Source organism: Molothrus ater, chromosome 1, assembly GCF_012460135.2.
Source record: "Molothrus ater isolate BHLD 08-10-18 breed brown headed cowbird chromosome 1, BPBGC_Mater_1.1, whole genome shotgun sequence".
Lineage (NCBI taxonomy): Eukaryota > Metazoa > Chordata > Aves > Passeriformes > Icteridae > Molothrus > Molothrus ater.
The window spans coordinates 35026835-35054667 of record NC_050478.2 but is presented as its reverse complement, the minus strand read 5'-3'; the positions used below and the strand labels follow the sequence as shown (position 1 = coordinate 35054667).

Sequence of the window (27833 nt, the reverse complement as noted above, 5' to 3'; positions counted from 1 at the left end):
AGCTAATGCCTGGTGACAAAAGACACACTTTTCATAGCTCAGCTGGGTGTTTAAATCCTTACACCCAGCAGTGACAAGTTCCATGTCCCAGTATCCCAAATTACTCAGTCTGGAGGCCCATGCCATTTCAAGCAGTTCTACATGCCACAAAATCTAACCTGACATTAACCTGCATGACATGACCTGCTTTGCTGCTGTGTCTTGGCATACCTGCAGGCAGGCTGACATGCTTCACGTGGCCAAAATAATGCAGTAGCTTTTATTAACAAAGTTAATGCCAATTCATGACAAAGGATATTGGAATGATTACTAACACTTAGTTGAGTCCCTTGGGGAAAATATCGGAACTGTTCGAGTATTTAACAGCTCAACCTAATGCAAAATGATAACAAAGACAAGGGAGGCTTGAGTAGGAAATTAGCCTTGAAATAAACTTCTCCTAAGGAATTACATTTGTTGTTCAAAACACATTTTTCACAAATAAAGTCAAAACAAACCCTGAAGTACTGAATGGGAAGGGAGGAAATGGAGAGGGAACTTCTCTGGCATGTACACATTGAAGCCCATCAAATAATGGATGAGAAATCAGAGCTGACATCATGGCATAACCAGCAGTTTGGGACCTATTTGCATGTGGTTAGAAACTAAATTCTCCTCTGCTGCTGATGTCATTTGACAAACTTGCAGTGTTGATGTGGATTGGCAGGATTTCCCTTTTTTTTTCCACATAATAAACACCCAGGGCACACGGCAGGCCCAGGGGAACCTGGGCATGTCAGGAACACCACGAGGATGTGCGGTGCTGGAGAGGAGACCAGTTCACACCTGGTGCTGCACATGGACACCACAACACCCACTACCATCCTCTGTGTGCCCCCAGGCAGCCCTCCACCAGCCCACATTCAGAATCAGCAAAGAGTGTGACATTTGTAGAGTCAATGCACATAGTAAGCAAATACTACACAAGGTGATTCCTCTTCCACCGCTCTGGGCAAAACAGCTGCAGCCTGCATGAATGCATCCAGCCTGTAAACCAATTAGGCACGTAGTGCAAAAGCTGGGGGATCCAAATATCCCTCTTCATGACAGAGGAGCAACCAATGCCAACTTCCAGTCACATTTACTTTCCTCTGCAATTAAATCTTATGCTGTTTCAAGTTGAAACAATCAGCTAAAAGTAGAACTGAAGTTTAGTCTTTCTTGTTTATTTATAGCTTTATTTTATGCATGTGAACACAATGTGCGTACACCTTCTTTCTAACACATACTGGAATTATACACTGAAAGCTTTCGAACATCCTCACTATTTCAATTTCAGTGTGCTGTGACAAAGAAAATCTATGCAATTAATCATGCTAATTCAAATGAAAATTATTTTATGGTTCAAATAGTGCTTTTACAATTGCCTCCAGACTTTGTGCTTTTCATTAATACCATTAGTGCTATGGAATTTCATACTCCTGATTTTATATGTGCTTTTCTGTAAGTCAACTAAAAAAATTAATTAGTAGCCATGAAAGAGCATATTGATAGAATAAAAATATACAAAACAGTTCAGAGAATTCTCAGGCTGAACCCTATATATCATGGAGGTTTGCTTAGTACTCCAGGCCCATTTTCCTAATATAAATAAACAGGTAAAATTGAAGATTTTAAACTTGCCTTTAAAAGACCATACACTTCCTGAATTAACCATTTTTAAATTACACATAAACACATGTAATCAATCTTTATACACAGCTAGGAATTTAGCGTATAGTTGGGGTTTTTTTTTTCTTTTTTCAAGAAGGAGTTTGGCACTTGCAGATGAAAATTAGCAACAATAACCTGGACTAAGACAAAAAGCAAATTTTACAGCATTCTGCAAGGACAGCACCACTGCAAGAGTTAAACAATCTACAAGCAGCAACCATACTCAGTGAGGCCCACACAGAATTTGGCTTAAGAGCTTCACAACAGCAGAGCAAAGTTGGGGAACATTTTTAAATTTATTTTTACTGTTTGAAGATCATGAGGAAGAACAACACCTGGAGTGAGTGGATGAAAGAATGCTGAAATCAATTGAACAGTAGCAATTTACATTCACTTTGGGAATATGATTTGCAGCACTGGACAAAGCTGAGTATATCACATGTGATGTTTCCTAGTGCTCCTCATTTCTCCAACACTCCTACATGACTCTTCCCACAGGCTGCTCAACCCTGTCCCTAGCAGGGCTCTGGAAGCTGTGGCAGACAAAACTGTGAGAGTTCTCCAAGCACCCTTGAGATGAGCACAGCACCAGGAGGACACTGGGATTATTTAGTTTATCTTGACTGCCTGGACATGGGCTAAGCGAACTGCAGGGCCAGGGGAACTGACCGTGTTTGCTCAGTGAGGACAGAGACTTGCTAGTTCCAAGTGACTCAAAACTTTCGGCCTCATCTCCTGCTCCACTGTTTGGGGCCAGCAGAGTCTCAGGGAGTTTCATTTGGACACCACTGCATCTCTCATGCTCTGAAATCTTACCTGCAGCAACTACCTGACCATGCAGGGTGTTGAAGCAGGAGAGGGACAGGAAGGTTATGCAGCAACCAGGCAGCACTAAAAGACATCATAATCCTCAGCAACAGCCTGATAGCCTCTACCACCCCATCATCACTGTGTTTGGAGGATATCATCACACAAATTTGCACCTGCATGCCTGCCTGCATCACACACCAGCATTGCACAGCCTCATGTATCTGATTTCCAGGACTTGAGAGGTCTGCATAAATGCAAGGAAAATAAAAAGGGGAGGCTGAAGGATGCAAGTACACATATTTAAAGTAAGATTCCCCAAGGCTTTCAGAAATGCATGCCAAAACCCTACAGAGCCTTATCTTTTTGGAAGCTACTATTTATAAGTAGAAATAGGTAGATAGTGTAGAAACATCATGGACCATAAAGACAAAATTCTGCTCCAAGTTACATTCACTGATCCTGGACTTGCACAAGGGTGATTACACCAAGAACAGGAAGGTATCATGGCTGGCATGCTTTGGTAGAAAAAAGTAATTTAAAATGTCCTGGACTGAGGCTCTTCCAGTAACTCCAGTTTATCCATCTCAACCAGCTTCCCCAAAATGGCTCTCTGCCTGAGCTGCCTCTCTATAAATTTAGCTCCACATTTCTAAGCCATTAGTTTCCTCAAAGAGTAATTACTTCAAAGGTAACATAAAGAAAAGAAAGAAATTAGTGCAAAGACAAGAAATATTACCTTCTTAAAAGTGGGATCAAAGCTGCAGGAACAGCACAGAGCTGAATATCCCTGTTTATTTACAGAGGAGGTACAGCACAGACAACAGCAGTCTGAGCCCCCCTGGCTCCCTTGCCAGCTTGCTTGGATGCCACTTAGGAGGACCACCCAGGCAAGGGCATCGCGGGCTCGGTGCCCACACACTCTGGCCCTGCCTCTGAAGCTGCCAGCAAAGATGCCAATTAGGGCCAGAAGGGATTTGGACACCTGTCTGCTCTGAACCCAAATGAGACCACCAACTAATGCTTTACACCATCCAAAGCAGCTATCACTTTTCAACTTGACTTCTGTTGGCTAGATTTGAACTACTGACCTGGAAGCAAAAGGCTCATTTATGCTTGGGCTGCACAAGGCTGAATTCCTCCCCCTCCACTTTCTGATTCTCAGCCTTTCCTGTCCTGACAAAAACAGGGCACAGACATTTGGGAAAGAAGCAACAGCCACCAGAAAATATAATTAAAGCATAACAAGACCAGGCTTCAAAATGCACATTAAGATAAAGAGAGGTTTTGGCAGGAGTGAGGATGATGGGGGAGGGGGTGAGGGGATGCTAACAGGTGGCCAAAGGGAGGAGGAGGAGGAAAGAGAGGGAAGGGAAGCAGACAGTCTGCTCCTTCCGGCAGCCCTGCAAGTTTCCCTTGCTTCCGCCCCATAATGTTTCCTTTGCTATAATAGAGTCAGATGCAAGTTACACCAAAGGACAGAACTGGAAAGAAGCACAGGCATTGACTTTTGTGTGGCATTTACTGTGCTTTCCTAACTAGAAGCAGCTTCTCGTGCATGTCTAGCTTCCATAGACTGAATGTGGCTATTTGAGATGCTACCCAGATACTAGTTTTTTGCCCACAGTTCTCTGGACACCCTTTTCCTTTTGCAGGGTCTTTATACAATTATGGTTTTTAAGTTTGCTTCACTTTTTCCCCTACATTTATGCCATTTTACATCCCACTATCGCTCTCCCCATCACCCAAGCTTGTACCTCTCTCTCTCCCCCCCTCTTCCCTCCTCTTCTCTCTCTCTTGTTGTGCTGCCACAATCCCAAACTCCCAGATGGGTCAGAGAGGCTAAAGGAAAGAGAAGATTTTAAACCAGGACTGACCAAGGACAGATGCCATTTTGAGCTACAGTGCTCATAAGTAAGTTGGATGTTGCAGGAGCAGGATAAACAGAAATTATTTTGGTGTTTGGGGAATTCATGGAGCAAAGATAAAAAAGAGCCTCTGAGCTACTTTTTCTACAGGGAGAACCCACACACACTGTCCTGCTTGGCAACCTAGGGTCAACAAGGTTTTGGCGCAGGTAACTAAAAAATAGCTGAAATTCACAGAAAAAAGAATCTACAGGCTTTGCAGACTGCCTCACCAGCTCCTACCTGTTTTTCCTGCGCTGCACAAAGATGAGGTTACTGAATGAGCTGAAAAACCTTTCTAAAATGTTTACAATTTTACCTTGTTAACACTCGTGACTCAGCCCACTGCCCATGATGTGAGGTGAAAAAAAAGTTTAAAAATATCCAGAATTGGTTAGTAAACTCTGGTATTGGCTTGATCAGAACTGAGCCTGCTGCAGCACAACTGAGTGTCCTGTTTCTGAAACATCCAACAGCATATTAGTCTGATCCCAAGGTTATCAGCAGCTGACTGAGGGAAGGATTTGATAGGTGAGATAGAAACAGGCTGCTCCAGTTAATCTGGGTTGAGAAGACTAGAGGGTTCATTGCTGCATCATGTGGCAAAGGCAATCAAGAGGGTATTTCTGTTTCAGACAAATTTGTTGGAAATTCAGGGACCTATGCTGGGAAGCCAAAGCAGCAAGAGGCAGCGTGGGATGAAAAGAGAGCCCCGTTGGCTCCCGTGCTAGGTGGTGAGACTAGGATGGACAGTCTCATTTGAAGCAGCAGCTCCTCCAAGTCTACCCAGGTTTGTGAGCTTGGAGAATCCTGTGGAAAAAGGGCGAGAAGGGCTTGCTCACTAGGCAGGATTTTCCAAGTTCTCAGAATTCTAGTTATGATGGTGGGCGAGGGACGGCGATTTGCCAGTGTACCCTTGGCAACCTGTTTATAGGGCCTTTTAAGTTACTGCAAGGAATAGGTAAAATATGAACTGGCACATAGATTTAGCAAATCTCACACTCCTTCAAATACTTCTTTACTATGTCACCCTTCCACTGCCCTTCAGATGCACACATTGGGTTATGCCATACTCTCTTTATATGAGAATTCCCACTAGGGACACAGGTGATGCCAATAGGAAGCCATCAGTCTTTATAAAGTTGAGTCATTTCTTTTGAGAATAATGAGAGGGGAAAAGCCCTTTGATGGGCCAAACACTGCTCCCCCTGATGCTGGCATAAATCCTGAACATCAGTGAATATTACAAAGGGACTGCTCAGGATTTATGCCACATAAGTCAAAGCAAAATGAGGCCTGAGAACTGTTTATTTTTTTTTTTTTTAATGAAGGGGCCACCCTTCATTAAAATAAAATAAACCATATGGATTTTCACTCATATTAGATGTGTAAAGAGGTCTCTGTAGAGTAGTTTGTAAAAGCAGAGGAAACTTATACTGTGCATCAGACCATAGAGCAGAGCCAGGAATGCATCTAGAGCCCTGCAAGAAGCATTCAGCTCTGCAGGCAGTGCCCACAGTGACTCTGGCTCGGGCAAAAGCACTGTATTCCTTTAAGCACAAGCTGGTGCACCATGTAGCACAGAGGCTGTAGATTCAGCTGTGTTCTTACCTCACTTTCCCTTCTGCAGTGACCTCACCCTGTTACAATGCCACTATTCATGCAGACGGGGTGGAAGACTGCATACAAAAGTTTCATTTAGGCACATAAACATGAATATTTAGCCTGTTTGATTAGAAATGAAATTCAAATGCTTCTACTTTCTGCAATCTGCAAGAGACTTTTTATTTTTTTGTAATACTGATTCTACAGGCAAACACTGAAAAATATGACAATGAACCATGTGTAATAATTTCTCTAATAACTATGTTAATGTCCTTGTCCTAAGTGATGCCACAGCAGCTTTTCTTGCTTAAAAATATTAGCAAGAGAGGGAAATAGAGCACATGCAAACATCAAGAGTGGATAGAAGACTAATTCTTAAAAAACAACCCTTAGTCTGATTCTCAGCAGGTGTAAACTGGTGTTGCTGAAGTAAGCACAGCTCTATAGATACCACTTCCTTTTTGCTGAAACCTTAATCCCAAGCTGCTTCCACCACGTATGCCTTTTTGCTAAGTGGTTAATATCTTTCTCTCTGTCACTTGCACTGTTTTTAACCATGCAGATAGTCATGAAAACTATAGAATAGTTTAGAATTAATTTAGAATTACTCCACTGTTGAACTTGCTGAAGCTCAGGGTCTAAATGCTTACTTACACCACCTGAATCAGCTGCCTGGCTGGGCGGTCCGCTGGTGCCACCAGAGAGCCATTCCGAGAACCTCACATTAGGCTGTAATTAGCTCTTAACCTAAGTGATCTATTAACCCTGTTAGGAGCTCTGGCTCCTGATTTAGACAGGTGCCTCAAATCAGGCTATGTAAATAAACCCCAGATAGTTTCCATACCTAGACCTGACATTCCACCAATTTCAAATGAAGATGAGCAATTAAATCATTTTGCACCCTATTTTCTCTGCTCAGTGGTTCTCAGCCTCTGCTACCCCCACACCATGTCACAATCACAGTGTTGATTCTGAACAGCTCCATGGGGTACAGTAATTTGTGTTGACTGTGTTTCGTGTACTTGGATGGTTCCTACTACAGGGCTTAGGTGGTCTGACTGAATTCTGCTGCCCATGGGTTTTCAAGAGCTTTTCATGGGCTGTATTTGTTTATAACAAGAGTTTCTATCGCATGCTGCTATGTGTAAACAATCACACAACACAGGAGTAAATTGCAGCAAAATGGAGCTATCTACAGAAATTATGACACTTTTCAAAGCTCCAGAATAAGAGCATTCCAGTTTTTCATGGGTGTCCAGTAACACTTAAAGTCCAAGTTCAAATAAACAAATCACAATTCAGACACGTACTGCTTTCACCATGACAGCTATTCATGTGTGGCCTAAGCATAAACATATTTCAAGTAAAAGGAACCATTTAATTTGATTTGGGTAATTCTAGAGGTTATTCCCATCACTGGATACATAATTTTTTTGGCCCTCTTCAAAAGAGGCCTGATGCGTTTCTGTTCAGCTCACTTGTTGTACTGTACATGTCTTTGAAAATTCCTGTCCTCCTTCCAAGGCCAGGTTCCTGTCCATAGATGAGATTGTTCTCACTTTTCTTCCTTCTCCTTTGAAAGTTTACTTAGTTTGCATCCTTCTTTGATGGTTTTTTTTTGGTCTTCATCCTCCTCAACTTGTTAATAAAAAACAGAGGAGAAGAATTTCTGTCTTGTGAGCAGTTTGAGAAGGGACAGAACTGTCCACCACAACTCAGGAACTGAGGTCTGTCAACACTCTAGGCGTCGCTGGCCAACACTGTCTACGGAATCAGCAAAATATTTTTCTCCTTCTCCATGCTCTCCATCCTTGGTAATCTTTTATTCCCTTCCTAACCACAGTCTTGGATCCTTAGGCAACCCCATGAACATCTGGAATAACCCCATGCATTACTGCCAAATCCCAATCTAGTGAACTGTAGCAGGTTCATGAGGACATTGCCCAGACCAAGGTAATAATAATGATATAAGTAAGATAATGGTTAGCTCCCAAATGGGACCTTGATGTCCGTAGAGTCCTCCCTTGGCATCCAGTGAAGACTGAGGCTGACAAAGGGTAAGCACCAATACAAAGTACCTTGGGAAAATTATCTCCCATTATTTACCTGCTAAATCACTGCTCTTCTGTCTTGCCTTTCCTGCATTTGCAGTTTTCCCAGTCACTGTCAAGGAGGGACAAGGTTGCCATGAGAAAAGGAAACAGCAAACATGGACCCTGCAAAGCAGATCTGAGAGGCAACTTTTGCTATAAATTTGTTAGCCAGTTAATTAAACACATCTTTACAGGGAATCTAATAGCTATTAATCTCAAACTGATGGTGTTTAGAATTTTACAAGCAATTTGGGCTGATAATTTACACAGACTCCTCCAGCTGTCCTGCTGAAGCAGGTCCACCAGTAGCACTTATGAATTCACATTTCTGGATGGATTATGGATCCCCCTTATCCCAGAACAGTGTCACAATAGTCTAATTTTGCTGTAATTTGCTCTCACCAGCTGTGTTGTGTGACTCCCTCATACACAACAACACATGATAAAAACTTCTCTCTTATAAAGAGACAGAGTCTCAAACCCCTCTTTTCCTCTCATATTTGCAGGATATGCTGTGGGACACCTAAGCATGTGGTGTGTGTTGCAAACCATCTTCTTCACTGTCTAGTGGTAAGCATTCACACACATTTTGGCATCTGGTTAAGGTTTAAGAATTCCTCATCTTCCACCCAAAGAATCATCTTTCAAATTGAGATGAACTCTCAAAAGATGACAACTCTGACCCATAACACATTTTAAATGCTGCACTTGCAGAAAACTGATTGTTGCAAGATTCCACTGTGATGACTAAGCAAATGTTTGGAAGACCCTAAAAACTGCAAAAAAGAAAATTTTAGAATTGTTATTCAATGTAAATTCATCCCTGACAGATTAGATTTTACCCAGTGGCACTTTCAATTACATGCTTCAAATAAGGTTTTAATTTAGATTTAATAAGATGGTTATTGCATGCTAATTAAATACTAATGGATTATTAAAAACATATTTTCTGCAGGTCTAGCAATCCTGTAGTAAGCACATCTATCTAAACCTGAATACACATGGTTTTAATCAGTCATTGGAATTAAGTTAAACATAATTGTTGGAAGTTGAAATATGTGATTGGACTCAAGAAGACAATTGCAGTATGTCTATTACACAAACATGGAATTGATGGAAGAATTAATAGGGAATAATTGCATTTGTCTGCTAAATAATGGTATTGATTTAAAAGTATTCAGGTCATACACATTAATTGTATTTAAAGAGAAAAAGGATATAGAAGAATGAATAGATTGCATTAGCAGACTCATACAAAGGACTAGTCAATAAATTGCATTTCTTTGAAAAATTATTCCCAACTAGAAGATATTTCATTTTTCTTACACACAGATTTTTGCTTAGAAGTAGTATAGCACACTTTTTATGTAGTGTCTGTTAACAAAAATATCTCTATGACTTGCCAAGAATGATGTCACATTTTTAGTCTTTGGCCAATTCCTTAGCCAATTGGAGTCTACTTCTGAAGCATGTAAAACTCTTTCAAAAAACCTGGCAGCCTCACTGAACACTTCTACACATATTGATGTATTAGGTACCCCTAGCAACCCAGTAAACAGAAAATAATCTGGAGATTTATCTTAACTAATGAAATAATTTAGTAACTACAGGTATTTTAATTAGCATCGGTAAGGATGTCCTTAGAAACAATTTATTTAATGACCAACTATGCTCTGTTGCTCTAGATCACAGAAGTCACTCTTACAGTGAAGTCCTTACATGCCTGAGTCCATGCCAAGAGAATATGGGCAACAGAGGAAGCCCTTGTTGTGACACCTGTAATTTGTCCTTGGAACTCTAGAATGATAAGAACTGAAGCAAACTATATGCACTGAAATTATTACCAGCTCTTTAGGACAATCTTATATTTCTCTGGACTATTGACACAAGCCTGCAAATATACAGAGATCAAGTCTATCTTTCTGCAATGCAGGGATTACCATCATTTCTTAATCTATTCATACTTTCTGCTCTTGGTAGGTCCCTCTGAAAATCTTTTGCAGAACAATCATCTTGGGAAGGGAATAATTTCCCTTTAGTTGCATCAGTGCAAAAGTGGAAATGAGGACTCTCACAGCAGGAGCCCCCTGTTAAATACCTTGGCACAAGATATGGCAACACAGCAGTCAAGAACTAATCACATGAAAAAGGAAAATTAATTTGGTGGTCTCCCTGCATGCGCCAGTTGTGAGTACTTTAAAGCTGCTCTCTGGGTCTGTGATACAGCAGCAGGACAACCTTTGGGGAAAAAAAAAAGGTGCTGCAAGCCAGACTAGAGGTACCTTGGCAGGCTGTGTGGGTAAACTTGCATCGCTCCTGCCAGCACTACAATTATTAGATGCTATCATCCCCTCGCATTCACCAGTACATGCAAACTTTTAAAACAAACAAGCAAATCAACCACACAATGAAGTAATGGGCTGTTTTGCATCCCTCCTGGCACGGATTCAACCTCATTCATCTGATAGCCACGCTACTGAAACCAAAGCACAGAAAACTCTAAGTCAAACAAATGAAAATGCATAGACTTATTCTTGTACTCACTCTCCCAGACAGCACAGGAAAGGAGGGACAATACAGAACATTTGCAGCGGTATCTATGGGATGACAAGCCCTTAAAGCCATTCCACAGCACAAGCTCCCACCTAGCACTTGTGCCAAGTTTCAATGACATGCTTCAGTAACACGAATTGCTTACTGTTGGGCTTCATTTAACCATCCTGTTTCTAGCAGTTCTCTGAACTATGGCTTCTTCTCCCCGAGAATACAAAAGCCCAAGGTATGAGTTCATTGCTAAAGAACGAAAGCATCTCAGCAGCCCAGGCTGCCTGGTGATTTGCTGAGCTCCTCTGAGCCAGTTGTGAGTTTTCTTCTAATTTAACTGTTAAGGTTTAAGCTAAAAAGAATCCACTCAGTGAAGCACTGTATCTGTGCAAGCATGACCCTAATCCAAGCCAGGAACAACTCCCCAACAAGATTTTTTTGTTGTTAAAATGGGGGAAAGTAGTGCTCTTAAAACACTACAGTGTTTGCAGTAAAGACTGGGGCTATTAGGGTTTTGCAGAAATGCTGTGGTTTGGTCTCACCTTTAGAAGAGATGCAACTGAAGTGCCTTTTTATGCTTTTTATGAATCACTAGACAGGCAACATGTTTTTTCCCACAGAAAGTCGCATTTTCCTCAGTGCTCCAAAGCAATCTGTAAAACTCGCCTCTGTCGCTGACTAATTATTGCTGTTGAACAAATGTTTTTCTAATGCTTATATCTGGAGCTATCAGACAAACTATAATGTGTGACCAGCCTTTGTATTTGGTAATAGCCTAACGTGGCAGAGTCAGAATCCATTCATTAGCTCTGGCAGGCAGCTCCAGCCTTCTCTGCAAGGAGCAAAGATTAATGCAGACATTGTACTCAGGGTGGCCCTCATACAGAGAACCCCGTGGTTTCAGCTTCATTTACAAATCCAGAAATCCTTTTTTCTTTGCTGAGGAATTACACTATTAAGAAATAAAGCAGTGATATTCATAAAGAGACATTACAACTTAAGACATCCCCGATTTTTACTTTATTTACATATAAACTAGGATATTCCTCCTACTTAGTTTAAACTATATGCCACTAGCTGTTTCCTGTCCTCCCAAATGCACTGGGACAATTTTTATATTTAGATGTGATAGACAGGTGGGAAAGGAAATGAACCTACTTAGTAATGTAAATAACACTTGCATGCAAAATAATGCCATATTCCCAGAAAACAATTCAGGCATTTAGGCATATCTTTTGCTCTATCTTCTTCACAATAAGCAATCCTGTTGTATAATGTACTTTTCCCACATTTCTAGTTTGCATGACTTTTATGTTGTTAGCTAACAGTTTATTTCTGGCTTTTTGAGGTGGTTTAGTTGATGTCATTCTTTTCATTCTAAATATTTGTTCTATATTGTAAATTTATCCTTGACACTTAAGTTCATTCTGACAGGGAAAAGTAATTTAATAGAGCAATTTAAGACTTGGATCCCCAAGCTATTTGAGCATCTGCTTAATTAGATTCTGAAATCACAATATGAAGAAGCACAAACACTCACAGACTAACTGTGAACTGGGATGTTTATTGTCTGGATTCTCTGTATTTTAATTTCATTCTATATCTGCCATCTATTAGCCAGGAGCAACATGTAAACACTAGTAAACATTATCTAAATTGAACTGTAAATGCAAAACAATTACTCTGAATTAAAGTTTAGTAGATTGTAAGGAAATAAGATTTCCTGAGAATACCATGCTTACACTATCCATGCCTTCTGAATGTGTTCATTTAGCTTAAAAGCAAAACAGAGATAGCATATCTCTTGCAGAGCTTCTCAGTGACACCAGACAGACTGTCCAATATGTGTTGAATAGCATTTTCTTTTACTGAAACAAGAGGCTGAAAACTCCAGTTTGAACCTCCAGGGAGGTTCAACTCCACTCCTCCCTCTATATAGAAAATATATATTCTCGAAATGGAAGGAAGGAAATTATCACAAAATTATGAGTTTGTCCATAATTTCTTAAATTATATATTTTTCATAATTCCTTTATATGTGGGACTGATGAGAGTTACACTCCTGTAATAAATTTACTTTTTCCTTTTCTTTCTTCAAAGCAAAAGAAGTTAAAGTTCAGTAACATTTATGGCCTCGGCGAATCTAGAGTTTCACTTACACAATGGCAGTGAGTTTGTACAGTCCAAGACATCCCAGGAAAGCCATGAATAAGTGTCAAGATATCCTATTTCTCTACTGTGTATACTCCATCTCATAGTAGCTTTGTTTCAAGTACACTTCATTTAGAGGTTCTCATTCCTTTGCACTCAGTTTGCATCCCTAGAACTGTATCAGCAAAGCCCAGAGTCCTCTGACTGTCCTGCATGCACACCCTCAACAGCCCCCTGTCCTGCACATTGACTCACTCCATCCTAAACAGCCTCCCCTGAGGGCAGAGAATCTTTCCATTGCTCAGGGCAGAAGGCATTGAGGCATTTGCAAGGCCAAAAAAACCCACACACCTTAGTGCTATCCAAGAATAATGCCTAAAGAAGTAATAGCTGTGTCCCCTGTGGCCACATGAGATGACATCATGGGTCCTTCCAGCCCCAGAGCTGCCGGTTCCCCTGGCCCTGCCGATTCAGAGGTCTTCCTGAATTGAACATACAAGTGATTTCTGCCCTCCAAACATCACCAAAGCCATTAATCATGACCTCATGGTAAACACATGGAGGAGAAAGAAAGAGAGTGGCAAACTTCTCTTTTAAGTTTCTTTTACTTTTTCCAAGTATTTCTAATAAAGACACTTCTTCAGTGCCTACCTGTATATACATATGTGTTATTATAGAAAGGTAAGAGGACTGATCAAAATGCATCAAAAGCTGAGAAAGCTGTGCTTTCAAGTGGATGAGGTGTCAAAGCCTGCTGAGCATTTGCACACTGTCAGAGCAGAGCCTGGAGCAGGGACTTGTTCAGGAGCAGAGACAGGAAGCAAAATGATTCTGGAAGGAACACATGTCTAGTGGAGTTCATAGAAAGGCTTTGTGCATGCCACAGAGCATCAATAATATACCTTTTGTTAGATATAATAAAGTCTTGGCAAAGACAGGTGATGACTCAAGAAGCACAAACAAATAGAGTCTCTGAAAAAGTAAGGAAAACAACTGCAGCCCATTTCAAGTTTAAAAGAAATATTACCAAATCAAAAGCAACATCTGGCAACTGGTCTTCCCACCACCCCAATTTAATTCTTACTGTGCTCCATTAGTGTTCAGCAAAATCCAAAGGCCATGAAAGACAGGCAGTTAGGAGCTCCTACCCTCAGACAGATGAGGGATCATTTGTCCCCTAAGGAAGCTTCTGAATATAGAGCAGGAACACCCTCTCTGAAGTTTCCAGAATGGAAACCAAAATATTTCTCCGAGAATATTTTTCCTCTGCTCTTGGGCTGGTAACCTGATGTGCACCTTCTCTCTTGAACTTGCTTTTCTGGGCCCTGGTGTGGTGGCAGCCTGTGGGGTTGCAGACCATGCAGAGGGTCCCAGGGCAGCTGGGGCTGCCTCACCTTGGGAGGCAAAGGCAGGCAAATCTGATTCACTCTTCATTTTGAACAAACCCTTAACGTGGACACAAGAAGCTACCTCATCCTAGCCAAGGGAACAGATTAGGCTGTTCAGCTCCCATCCTAAAAGCATGCTGGACTGTGCCTTGACAAGAGGGCTCCAGCACACCGTGGGTGAGCATGGAGAGCCTGACGATCTGCGGGTGCTGACACAGGAGGCGTCACCCTCGCCTGCGCTGTCGGATTTTGAGTTGCAAAAGGGTGTGGAGATGGCAGGCAATGTGGAAAGCAGTGGTCAGTGTTGGGCGTTCTTCATCTCATAAATGTTGCTAATGCATGGTACTGCAAGCAGTGTCACACACATGAAGCCAAAGACACCATTTCTCTATGTTCTGGAGGAGGCTTTAAGGGTTGCCGTAATTGGAAACGGGGCTTTTTATATTCATTTGAAGAGAACACCCATACTACTACTAACTTAGAGCCATCAAAAAGTACTAGGCTACTAATATATCATAGTGACATATCTCAGTAAAGCTTTAGAGACAGAGAGAAATGCCAGTGGAAGACAGGTTTTATGGTGGTGATGTACCTAGACCAAATCTATCCTTTGCAAAAACTGTGCTGACACCATTAAAGACACCCTAAGGATGAATTAGACTCATTACATCTTACATTTCATAATGAGAGCTGTATAGGGGAATTTCTTACAGTTTTATTCCTACAGCCTCTAATATTAAATAGGATTTGTACATCCCTAAACTTAAATGAAGCTTCTAAAGCATTTCAAGGCATACACCACCTAGATTATGTAAAACTAATTTATGAAACATGTTTCCAAAATGCAGATGCTTCAGTATTTGGCTCAGGCAGTTTCCCCACATTTCTATCTGCTGTTAAACTGCAGTTGAAATCCCACTCAGGACAAGACTACACTTTCCATCTAGAAGTGAGCCCTAAGAGAGATGAGAACATAAAAGCTACTTGTGACCTTGAGACCTTGTGATCTCCAGAGACCGAAAATCTCTGTGGCCAATGATAAAATGAGCCATTCATACACTAAAAAATCTTTTTTCCAGAAAAGCAATATTCAGCTGTCTTCTCTTAGGTACCAGAAAAATAAAATTCAAGGCAAAGGACTTGTCCTTTCCACTGTGGATTAAACATAGGTAAAATGGAGGATATACAACAAAGCTGAAGACTGCCTGTACAGCTGAAAGTTCTGTGCTACTTTCAAGCCTCCAGAATAGAGCTCAGCTTGACATTGAAAATCTTTGTGGAGGTTGGTCATTCCATCAAACTTGACAGAGTCATAAATCCAAGGCACTGTGCAGCCAGGCACAGAGCTGGTTTTTTTTCCAGGATGAGAACACATCTGAAACAACACTCTCAGACAGTATGGTATTATTTACTTACAGCTGAGCTTAGGAGATCGGGTGGCAGCCTCAGAAATTATCCCAATTATTTGAAATTGCAGTATAGTGTAAGAATTCTGTCAAAAGAGAGGACTGCAAGAGGCACAGCAGGGAAAAAACTAAGATGGCTTTTTTTTTTTAATAAAGCAAAATGAATCAAGGCAAGCATTCAAAAATAAGTTACTGAAAACCATTTTATAAACTAGCTTTAAAATCTCTTAATAGCATTAGCTTACCTTTTGTTTTGTCTGAAGAAATATATATGAACCAATAATGTTCTCATGAGATTTCATTACTGAAAAGGCTCATTAGAAAAGGCATTAAAATACTAATTACCTCATAAACTATTTAGTTGTGTACCCACTGGGATAGTACTTACGAGTGCTCAAGCTCTTCATAGATCCAGCTAATCAATTAATGCTCATTACAATCAGAAAGAGTATGCAGACTGCAGCATGCAGGAGAAATAAATAAGTCAGAGGTTAGCAAAGAAAGTGATTTGGCTGTAATCGAGCCTTCCTTTGTAACACAACTGTTGTCTGCTACGATTTAATTTTAATCAGCCTTTTTGGTGCTTCTGGTAATGTGACTCTTCTTGTCTCAAGAATCTCAGCTATTGTTATTGCTCCTCCAAGTGCATAATTTATTATGGGAGATACATCAGATGTACACAGAGATTCAAGTGGACAGGTAGAGTTTTCACTGATACCATGCTAGCATTACCTGCTGGGTGTGTAAAAGCAGAGAAGGGCTTGGGGGTGTGTCCTGAGTGGCTTTCTGCATCAAAGAAGAGGAGCAGCCACAGGGACCTGGATGCACTGCTGGCTGTCCTGCAAAGCAAAGCCCAGCACCAGCCCCTGCCTACCCTACACCAAGGCTTGGGAAGGGTCAGGAGATGTCTGCTGGTGAGAACTGGGCTCTCAGGCTTTCACAAACGTTATGGGGGAAGGGGTCCTGCTTTAGTGCCTGCAGAGATGACACTTATGCTCCTTCACCTCAGGAGCACCAGGACTGTGGCCTGTGTCTCTTCACTGGGTATGGTGGCCCGGTATCAGCACTGGAAGCACCTGGAGCCTGAATAGAGCCTGAATAGAGCCTATTGGGCTCCTCTCCTTCCCTTTTGCCTCTACCTCTGCAGGGAGGCTCCTGGTACAGTGCTATCACTATCGGTGTGGATATGGTCCATCGCTTGTTATGGTAACATCTCACCGAGAAACAAAGGATGGAGGGTGACAGGAGGCACCTCATGGCTTCAGGCAAATGCCATTTCCCAACTACATGTGCATCATGGCTTCTCCTGTCCTGTAACTGGCAGGACACTCAACAGAATCTACAGCAGATTTTTTTTTAAACAGAATTTAGAATCTGTTTAAAGATATCCAGGACTTAATCTAGTTGCTTATCATATCCTTCACACCTGCAACTCAAGAGAGCTTCACTTTTACTTCAGACCTTAAAAAGTCCCTGCAGGGAGATCTTATAGGCTCCAGAGAAATGCATGTTCATGATTTTTTCACTATGGAGGGAACAAACCAAAGATGGGAGGAAGTTTAGGGTTACTTCATCCATCTGGTCATCACTCAGGCTGCAGTGACCAGAAGCCCTAGGGATAGCTTTCCTCCTTCCCTCCTGTAGGAGGAAAGAACATACTGGATGGGTACTACAAGTCATAGCTATGTTATTTGGATTTTTGTGGGCAGTATTAAACTAGCATCATGAGTCACATATACCAGTTTTACTAAGACTAGCATAAACACATATTGAATTTTAAGTGTAGTAGAAAAGGAAGTTTTAGTTTCTAAAACCTTTAAATGAGATTAAGCTACCTTATTTTCTTATTTCTTATTTAAATGAAAGATTTCAGTGTCCTTGAACAATCCCAGTAACCACAAATTTTACCAAGGGCAATTCATTTCTATTTTAATTTTCAATACTTATGTGGTTATATGCCTTTTTTCACATAAACTCTATATTACCTCTGGGAACTCAGTATGCAACAAATTCAAACATTGCTTGGATCAAGTTTCCAATCAAACTAATCCACCACTAACATGATTTAGAAGACTGACAAGCCTCAGCAAATTCACATAGCCGAAAAGATTGGTCTTTCTTTGTGCAAATGGTAGCCACCCTAAGTGTTAGTAAGTGTTCTTTGGATAACACACATGGATTTTCAGACATTTATTTTTCTTCGGCATTCTAAAGTATTTCAGGAAAAGTGGTTTCTAAACAGAAGATAAGGTAATATGCAAATAAATAGATGGAGAAAGTTACCCAAACAGGCCTAGATAAGATTATGCTCGCATAGCAAAATTGCATGGAATGAAGGAGGAAAAAAAACCCACCGTAACCACAGGAAAGAAAAATGGACATGTGCACAAACATGCACGCGTTCAAATATCTGACCAATAAACCTAGGGCTCTTCAGACTGCTAGCTCTTACTATCACCTACAACTGCCTCTAGTTTAAATGAAGAACTCAAAACCTCAGATTTTGTACACATCCATATATTAATGTTTTGGCAGTATTTTTTAATTTAATAAAATTCCTGGAAGATGAAGTTAGAGCAGTATCTGTTACAAACCTCCCAATAAATAGTTTTCTCTCTGACATAGTCACACACTTGCACACCAACACCAGCCTGCAGAGCAGCTGCACACATCCATTAGATGGAAAGCAGATCAGGACTTCCCCCACCCCTAGCCTGGGTATCTCCTGGCTGCTTTGTTGGCAGCCGAAACAATGTTCACACTTAACCTCATGCTAAAGAGCCTCTGTTAACAGTCGGGCAACACAGTCCATCCTCTTCACATATATTTCTCCTGAACCACAAGCAGCACATAAAGCAGACTCTAGTCAAATCCAGTAATGATGCTAGGTATTTTGGGAAGAAAAAAAAAAAACCTAAAAAGTTGGCACAGTAAGGCGAATGTCATACTTCAGTGTATAGTGGTGTTCTGTCAGAAGCCAGACATATTAAAAATATTTACATAATTTAAAATAATTTGTACAGGTCTAGTAAAGTCTATTTTAGGCTTTGGGCTTTAATAGAAGTTTAAACATTTGCTAGATCCCATTGGACTTCATGTGTAACCTTGGCATTTAAGGGCAGTATTGAGGATATGCCATTACTAAACTTTTCATATTAGTATGAGTGTGAACTGAAATACCAAAATAAAAAGATAACAATATTTCTCAGGATTTGCAAACAGCCCTGGACTTTATATGTATTTCCAGATGGGAAACTAAAAATGTACTCTATGTTTGCACGTGTATATTCAAAGGTGGCTTGCAGTCTAATTTAAACATTCCAGAATAATGTGACCTAAATATAATAACATGAATCATCCATCACTTTCAAAGAAATATCTGGCAATTTTTCATTATGAATCACTAGGGACAGATACCAATACCTGTCACAAAATTGCTGGTGGTTGTCTGGTATGATGAATCAATTATAAAAATCATCTGGTATTATTCTGGGGATTAGAGAAAATAATGTATCCTTAAATATTATGTAATGAACACCTACAGGAAGCTGAGTTGAAAAGTGAAGTCAGATAAAGTTCATATGAGATTCTGGAGCAGTTGTCAAAACACCAATGTGCAAGAATAAGAGGCAAATACGGATTAAATATTTAGTGCACAAAATGCTACGAAAAACCTTCCCACATATGCTCTGTAGTCAGAATGCATGTAGACTGCAGAACATTCTGTAAAATACAGAATATGAATTCTAAACAAAATAAGCTGAAACCAAAATAAACAAAATGCTTACCTGTCAGTATCAAATTCTGGCAGGGCCAAATCTCGCCTAAAGGAAATTTTGAAATTCAGAAGTATAAACTAGGTCCTCTGCTATGATGCAAAAAACATACAACGCATTTGAAGTCAACTCATCCAAGTGTACAGCTGAGGATCAGGGCTAAATTAGAAAAGTAATCTTCGACTATACTATAATTCTTGACTCTGATATTATAAAAGTAGAGGATTATGAAATTCTATTTTAAGTTGCTTATGGGGCTTGTCTCCTTTCTGAGCACTCATTTTGGAAAAATAAAATGGAGAGGAGAGGAGAGGAGTAGTAGTGAAAAGGTGGACATTTGGTTTTAAATAATTTCAAGTAAACTGAACAACAAAACTGCAGGAACAAAACTGCAAATCCTGTCTGCTGTTTTCTACTTTACAAAAGCTTTTTTTTTTTTTTTTTTTAATGACAGAATTTTAAGACCAAGCTTTCATGAATGAAAATAAGATTTGTGGATCATTTTTTCAATATGAAAAACAGTCGGTTTTGGTTTGACTTTAATATAAAAAATGGGAGGACAAAAAAGCACACCCATGAATAGAAGAGGAACATTTTGCATAAATTGAATTCTATTCCTAAATAACCTGACAATATTTTAGTCAAACTTCATGCTAGTTCACCTTCAGCTGGTCAAAGTCCATGTTCCCCTCGCCTCTGCAATATTCCAGCAGTGTCCAGTATTTCACTGTCTTCTTTGTAATGTAAGTTCTTTGAAATGAAGGGAACTATCTAAAAAGAGTAACTTGGATGTGCCCACATTGTCAGAGTCAGTCCTCAGCACATGAGCCACTAATGGAGTAAAGGCAGCTCAGGTCCCCTGGAGGGGCATCCCATAAAGTGGGCTGTGCAGCAGTCAGGGGATACAGAGTGCAGAGGACACAACTAACTATGCTGCATCCCATGCAGTCTGACTACAGAGCACATTTGGGAAGATTATTTATAGCATTTTATGCACTAAAATCTCAGATAAACTTTACTGGCCAGCAATTTGCTAGTAAAAACCAGAGCTGAGCATAGTTTGCTGCGTAAGTGTTTCCAGGGTGGGAGACCCAGCCCGTCCCAGTTTTTAAATTGCCTCCTCTGAACATAAATGAGGAGTTGCACTAATGAACATCTGGAGAACAGTGTATATCCTTCCCAGCACTGAGAAGTGTCACCGGCCATATCTGACAGAATAAACAACAAATGCTGTGAACATTCCCTCGGACTGCACACAGCTTGTAGCAGGGTTTCAAACATGTCTGTGATCTTACAAGGAGCTCTGCAGGGGTATTCTTTAGTCCTGGTTTGGATATGGTTGACATTATGTGAAAGTAAGTGCTCTCCTGAGATTTCAGTGAAAGCCACGATGCCAGGGAAGCTGATCTCACAAGGCTTCCATCATCTCAGATGACAGAAGTCTCAGAAGATCAGTTAATTTTTGTCATTCTGAGCCAAAATCTCATCAGTAAAGTTCAGGAAATTTCAGGGGCATTAAATCCAAACACAAAGCGCCACCTTCATTCAGATTTGAGTCCTAAATTTGAGCCTGCACTCCCTGTGAGCTTGAGGAGTTCAGTCTCCTCATTCTTCCACTAGTCATGAAAAAACAGTGTATTTCAACAATTATATTGATATTACCAACATTAATATTAAGTTGAAAAAAAATACATAAATTTTTCTCAGACAGAAATTGTGTTTTCTGGAACTGGCAGCCAGAAATTCTTCTGTGCTTGTTTCAGCTCTTCCACTGACAAATTGTGTGGCCTCTAGTGAGTCACGTCAATTTTCTCTCTCAGTTCAACAGTTTGAAATTATTTATTTCTTAGGAAGACTACCATAATTAATAAACTGCTTCATTAGCTACTGCATAGTTTTTAGAAAATACTTTTTAAGCCTGTCCATAAAGAAGAAATTTATTGCCATGAAGATTTTTCTTCCAGCTCTTGTGTCCTCAGTGGTTAAAATATGGGGCTGGTAAAGTGTGCAAAACCATCTCCCCCACCCATTTGCCATGAGATGCACTAGTGCATCCCAATCAAATGCTGGGCTTAATGTGCAACAGCCTGAAGCTCAAAACAATTTCTAATATTTGTGGCTCTTGCAAAAATCCTGGAAAATGAAAGCTGCACTTATTCCAAGAAAGAGACTGAAATATATCTGTGTGAAGCAGAACTTCCCTGTAACGCAACCATGTTTTTACTTTTACAGTTTCCCTCCCTGGCTTCACTACCATAAGGGCTTGCTTTTACTTGCACCAGCACCCACTGACACACAACTTTCCACAAACAAAACCTTTTCTATAAGGGACAGTTGTGCACCAAACAAATTACCCCTACATATACAGATGTATCAGACTTAAGTCTCAAAACCTTATGACACAAAAGCCAACAGTTCATCTGTTGAGCTAGACGATAGCCACAGCAAGCAAATACTGGGATTGTATTTCAGTTATTGCTATGGTTACAAAATCAGGGTGGACACTGGGGAGAAAAGGAGAAAGAGAAACAAATCTACAAAGACAGTAAATCCTCTAAGGAAAGAGGGTGGTGGAGAAACAGGGAGAAAGAGACAGGGTGAGGGCTGGTGGGTGGGGGAGAAAGCGAGGTCACTTTAACACCCAGCTGAATCAAGGCAAACAAAATAATAAAAATCCAAGTTCTTCTAGGGAAATAGTGCTGATAAGATCACCACAGGATAAAGTGACACAAAGAAAGAAAAATGCAAGGAATTGTTACAACTTGTGCCTGTGAGAAGCAACGCAATTCATATGCACTCGGGAGAAACAAGATCAGATATTCGGCACATACTCGCAGCAGCTCTAAGTAATTGAGCTGCCTTGCTTCTCTAGTGAACTTACTGAGCCACTGACAGCTTAAGAACTAGTTCCTACCCAATCTAGTACATAATCCAGAATTTAGGCATGATGGGTACAAGGTCCTGTTTCAGTAAACAAACCAGAATATGATTATCTTCACCTATCACAATAACACCTTAAAGCAAGGCACACTGTCTGCAGGCAAAGCTACTGCCCAGGAATAGTTTTAAAGCACAGATCATGACCACACCGAAAATTTGGCTTTGAGGACCTTAAAACATAAGCACAAATATAACAGGAGATACAGTTTCAGAATAGTTAGTTTTGTCAACAGTTGAAGAAGCACTGTGGGTTTTAACTATACAACAGTTCTTTCTGTGAAAACACTTCTCAGTTACTGATACAGGAAATTTCATCACGACTCTATTTTTTATTTGGAAGATGTTACTTTGCACTTTTTTTTTCTCTTATGCTGCTTTCATTGCTTTATTGTGAAGTACAAGATGAGCAATTGCTGTTGAAAGTTCTGCAGAGATTTTTTCTTTTTGCTTTCAATTTTTCTTTCTGTTCAGCAGTCCAGAATCCATGCAAAGAAAAGGCTTCTGGCCCTGAAGCAGTGTGTGCTGCTCTACTAAAGTGATTCTATTCCCAGACAGCTTGATAGGAAAACATAGACTTCAAACCGTTTATTTTGTTCAACAAAGTATCTTCAGTCACAAAGTGTGAAGTATCTAAACCTAGAGTTTCAGTGGCTCTGATCGTGCCTGGGCTGTCTATGTCAGCCCTTTGCCTGAAATCAGTATGGAAACCTTGCAAACCCGGGCCCAGAGCAGGAATCCAGAGGGATGTCCTTCCCAAGGCCACCAGCTGTTCCAGCCACTGCTGTTTGGGCAGCACTCTTTGCTTCCACATCCAAGGGCTGCTGCAATGGATAAGCCAAGCACCAAAGCAGGGCTGGGGTGAGAACTTCCTCCAGCTGCTTGTCTCTTTGTGCTGGTTGCACCATCATAGCTTACAGGCACACGTTATTTGTAAAATAAAACGTTATTTGTAAAACAAGGAGCAGCAGAAGACTCCATCCAAACTCAGACCATAATCTGCATCTGATGGAAGCCCTGGACCTTTGTGGCCAAGCCTTTCCCATTGGCTGGCTGTTGTGTTCCTGCAGATAGGGAGACATGCTTGTCTTAGAGCCATACAAAATGCAGCCAGGTCTCTGCAGACAGCTGGGCCTTTCCTTGGGGATGGAGAGCTGAGTGATGCTTGCACTGGGATTTACACAGCCACCAGTAGGATCTGGACCCTTATCTCTAATTAAGTTGAATAAAAATTAGTGCTGATGACGCTGCAATTTCTTTCACTTCTCTCCTCCTCTGCCAAAGCTGTCCAGCATTCTTAGGTATGTTAGGAGGTTTGGTTATTTTACTGTTATAATTAGGAACATGTGCTCTACCAATTTATTACTTTTATTTCACCTGACAGACACTTTCAATTTTCTTTTTTTTTCTTTTTTTTTTTTTTTTTTGCTGTTAAGCCTAATAAAGCTTACAAGTCAAAAACAACAGTCCACAGTCCTATGTGTTTCTGATACAGAAATAATATCTTTCCTTTTCTTTTCTAAAGAAACATACACCTTCTGTCAGGATTACAGGCACAGCCAATCTACACATATAACATTTAATTTAAATTTTATAAAACTACATATTGAGCAAGTGGCAGACAGAAATTGTAAAAGAAAAAAAATTAATAGATTAAATTGAGAACTGTGTTTTTAATTTCATTGCCGGTCTGCTTTTTATGTCTTTTTTCAGAGGCCATAAATTTTTGCAGGTAAAGATCAATGCCATGTAAAATTCTGACAGAAAGGCATCAGCTCCATGGAAAGGACCTGCTATCACACAGACTTCCAGTGGTTCAGTGCACACTATTTATCTTGCACTCCAGTAATCCATGCAGTATTGCACTTCCGAGTTCTAAAACCTCCAGTACTCTGAAAGTGCAGAACCAAGCTGTGTGTAGGCAGTATATTAAGGCAAAGGCACTGCCAACAGTTCCAACTTCATAATATTTTCAGCCTACTGAACCACATGTTAATATGCTACACGTGCGACTCTGCATATTTTTGCCATATTTTTACCATGTACACTAAGGAGCTATATGTTTCCTTCTCTTTCCAGTGCAATATATTTTAATATAAAATCAATGTGTGTTTTTGGTGGGCAGCATAAGAGTTTTACCTACTCGGCTGTGAATCTAAGAAGAAAGCAGTATTGATTTAGATGTTCACTCATTCATTTACTAGGACAGTTTTAAAGCATTAGGTGATAACCTAATTGAGAGGCATACTGTGAGGGAAACTGAGATTGCTGTGATAAATTAAATCAGTTCTGGGATGTCATCTACAATACCTTAATACTTGATGGAATGTTCTTCTGAAAGAAATTAAACCAGGAAGCAAGCAGTTGGGTGGCAGAGTGTATCTTTCCATAAATGCCAGGTGATACAAGGTGATTAAAATACGTATTGCTTATTATAGAAACATTACATTAATGCCACACATATTCTATATTTGTGTGTAGATCTTCTTGTATATCAGTGTATATATTTATCAGACTGGATTCCATTTCCCACTATAAACCAATTATGAAACAATCAAGGGTGTGAATCTTTTGCCATCTATCAGCTTTCTTTAAAAAACCTGGCACCACACAACATCCCTACTGATATTATTTATTGACATGCATTTTACAGAGGCAAGTTAAGTCACCAAACAGTGTTATGACTGCTGCATGCCAAACTGTGCTTGCACTGCTTAGGTGCATGCTGCCATGAGGCCAGAAGGATCTGGTCTCACATCTGGTCTCACATTTAGAGGAGCCTGTCCCACATTCTCCCCCTCAGGCCTCCCAAAAGTGCTGATACTCCCATGGATTTGGGCACCTGGTGAATCAGGCCCAAAGTCCCCTGGACTTCTCCAGTTACTTCAGTCACTAGCTACAAGCATCTTAGATGACTCTATCTGGTGTTGCATACATCCATTCTTCTTGGGGTGGGCCAGCCAAAGGAGGCATAAGCAATGCTGAATGCACCAGCAGTAATAGCACTAGCAGAATCCAGGGAAATCCAGGGAAATTCTTTCCTCATGCAGGACACAGTCTGATAAGGTACTAAGCTTCCTTACTTTTAACTTTTAACTAAGTCACCAGAGCATGTGAAAGCATGAAGCAAAGTGAAACAGTTAACAATAAGAACAAATATCCCTGTAACACAGATGATTCTGATTTAAAATCCATTAATTTGCATGTAAGAAATAGTTTTGCTCTGAAAATTTCCTACACTTTTTCTACTTTGTATTCAGGCAGAATATTTTTAATAGATTCATATTCCTCAAAGCAGTGACTAAATGAAGAAGTTTTTACGTTGCATGTGTGTTCATATAGAAACAAAATATAAAAATAGAATATAGAAATATAAAATATTTTTAAAACCACAAACCTGCATTTGAAAATAGGAAAAGTCCTGGAACTCTGAGTTATACCTCTTGAGAGTTAATGTGTGCAGATTTTTTTCTACTCTTTGAAGAGTGGCAGAAGTAAAGGCTCTGCTTGTTCACTGCACCACATTTTGGAACTGATAGCAATTTATTCATAGACTAAAATGCCTTCATATATTAGATTTAGGGACAAAATCTGCTTACCCAGATTAAAAGGTAATTTGTATTAAAATACAGTTTCAGTTATTGAAGCACAGAATTCTCACCATATGCACCAATAATTTAATCTTGTTCTTAAGTAGCCTCACACTACCAGTAAAAAAGAGGCAGGGGGTGTGGGGAGAGAGTAAACTACAGAACCTTTAGTCCCCAAAACAGATGCCAGTTTTGGATTTATTCAGCAAAGGAGTATTTAGCTTGGCTCAGCTACACTTGCATTGAAAAAACACTTGCCTATTCCAAAAAGTTTTTAACAAGCTCTGCTGCAGATGCTGTTGCCATTTGGCATGTCACCGTCACTGTGTGGTACAGCAGAGAGAACTCTCGACCACAGGTTTTCCTTGGCTGGAGGAGCCAGCATTTTTGGCTATCCTTCTTCTTCTGGCCAAATGGCTGCATGTTTACAGAATGTGGTTTTAGAAAGAGTGTTAACAGAGGTTGGGTTAACAGCCTAACCCAGACCAACAGTGAGGCAAAGGCATGACCTACCCAACCTAAGAAAACAGAGGCAGAATAAATTTGTTTATGTTGTTGCTCTTAACCTAGAGTCTCCTGTATGCACTATACCCATAGACAAATAGATATTTTTCTTTGCCTCAGGATGGATGACAACAATTTTAAAAGCTGCACCAGTCATGAAAAGTAGAAAGATATAAAAATATGTGGTTGCTTAATCTTTGTCAGCTTGATTTCATTCTCTCACTTAGGACAATTTTACCTTGGCAAGGTGCCACTGAAAAAAGTTCAATGAAGATAATCGTCATTTTCACTATGATGAGATATATTGAGAGGATAAAAGCCCTACAGAGTTAAAACTAAAAACTTCTGTCTTCATATTTCCATTAGACACCAGCAAATGGCAATTCTGAAACTTAAAATCCAAAACATTTCTACACTGATAATTTGATTCCAAGGATATTAGTCCCAAATGCCGCCACAAGAGTGCATATAAAGCTGGGAAAAACTTATATATGTCCACTTGTAGTTTAGTTTAAGAACATTAATCCTGTATCAGCACATATGCCTGAGAAGCCTTGACCTTTTAAGATGTAGAACAACTGTAAAAAACAATTTTGTTTTTTTGTTATGACATTTGACTCGTATAAATAAATTACATTTGTTCAAATTCTGACAGTTCTTTTTGATGGGAACACAGAAAAAGAAAATATCCCAGAGACAGATAGATAGATAGATAGATAGATAGATAGATAGATAGATAGATAGATAGATAGATAGGTATTATTTTGTATGCTTCTCTGACACACTGTGTTCCTATCTGGAAAGAACAAGGGCTCTGCAGCACACACTTTATACTGCAGTCTTTATTAACTGACAATTTTCCTTAGATCAAGTTGTGGAGCACAGACACCATTAGAGAAACAACCAGGCCATTTGCTTAAATTCTACTGACCTGCACCAAAAATCCCATTTAGCACAGTATGGATCAGACAGTTCACCCTTCAATTCCCTCTCACTGAGAGATCAGTTAGGACTAAGAACAACTTGAAAGTTCAGAGTCACAAAGGCAATTTACTGCAGCATATTAAAAAAGAGTATAACGTATGACTAAGAATGAAGTAAGCAGTGTCTGGCTACATCCCCCCCCCACTGTCTGGGTAACTGGTATGCAACAGCAATATGAGAAAATACAGTAATTTTTAAAAATTCTCTTTTACCATTTTGGCTTCTGAATGCATTGGGGGAACTTGAGGTGAAGCACACGGATTATTGAGGTTCGGCCCTTGCATCCCCATGATGTTGGAGTTCATTGACATTTGTCGCTCCATCTTTTAAAACAAATAAAAAAAAAGCTTTGAAAACATCTGGAGACATTTGCAAGAATTTACTCTCGGTTTCTATTTAAATGGACTCAGCTTTATTTCTTGAAGTCATGACTGGGAAAATAACAATCT

The 27833-nt window shown here is 40.1% G+C and overlaps 1 protein-coding gene across 2 annotated transcripts in view; it reads right to left on the bottom strand.

Annotated features, from left to right (window-relative positions):
* Positions 1–27833, bottom strand: part of CREB5 (cAMP responsive element binding protein 5) — a 214053-nt gene that overhangs the window by 44769 nt on the left and 141451 nt on the right. For both annotated transcript variants that reach the window (XM_036378763.2, XM_036378764.2), the window contains one exon: positions 27597–27707. In XM_036378763.2, coding sequence (XP_036234656.1) covers positions 27597–27707 — 111 coding nt within the window. The remainder of the gene's footprint in view (positions 1–27596; positions 27708–27833) is intronic.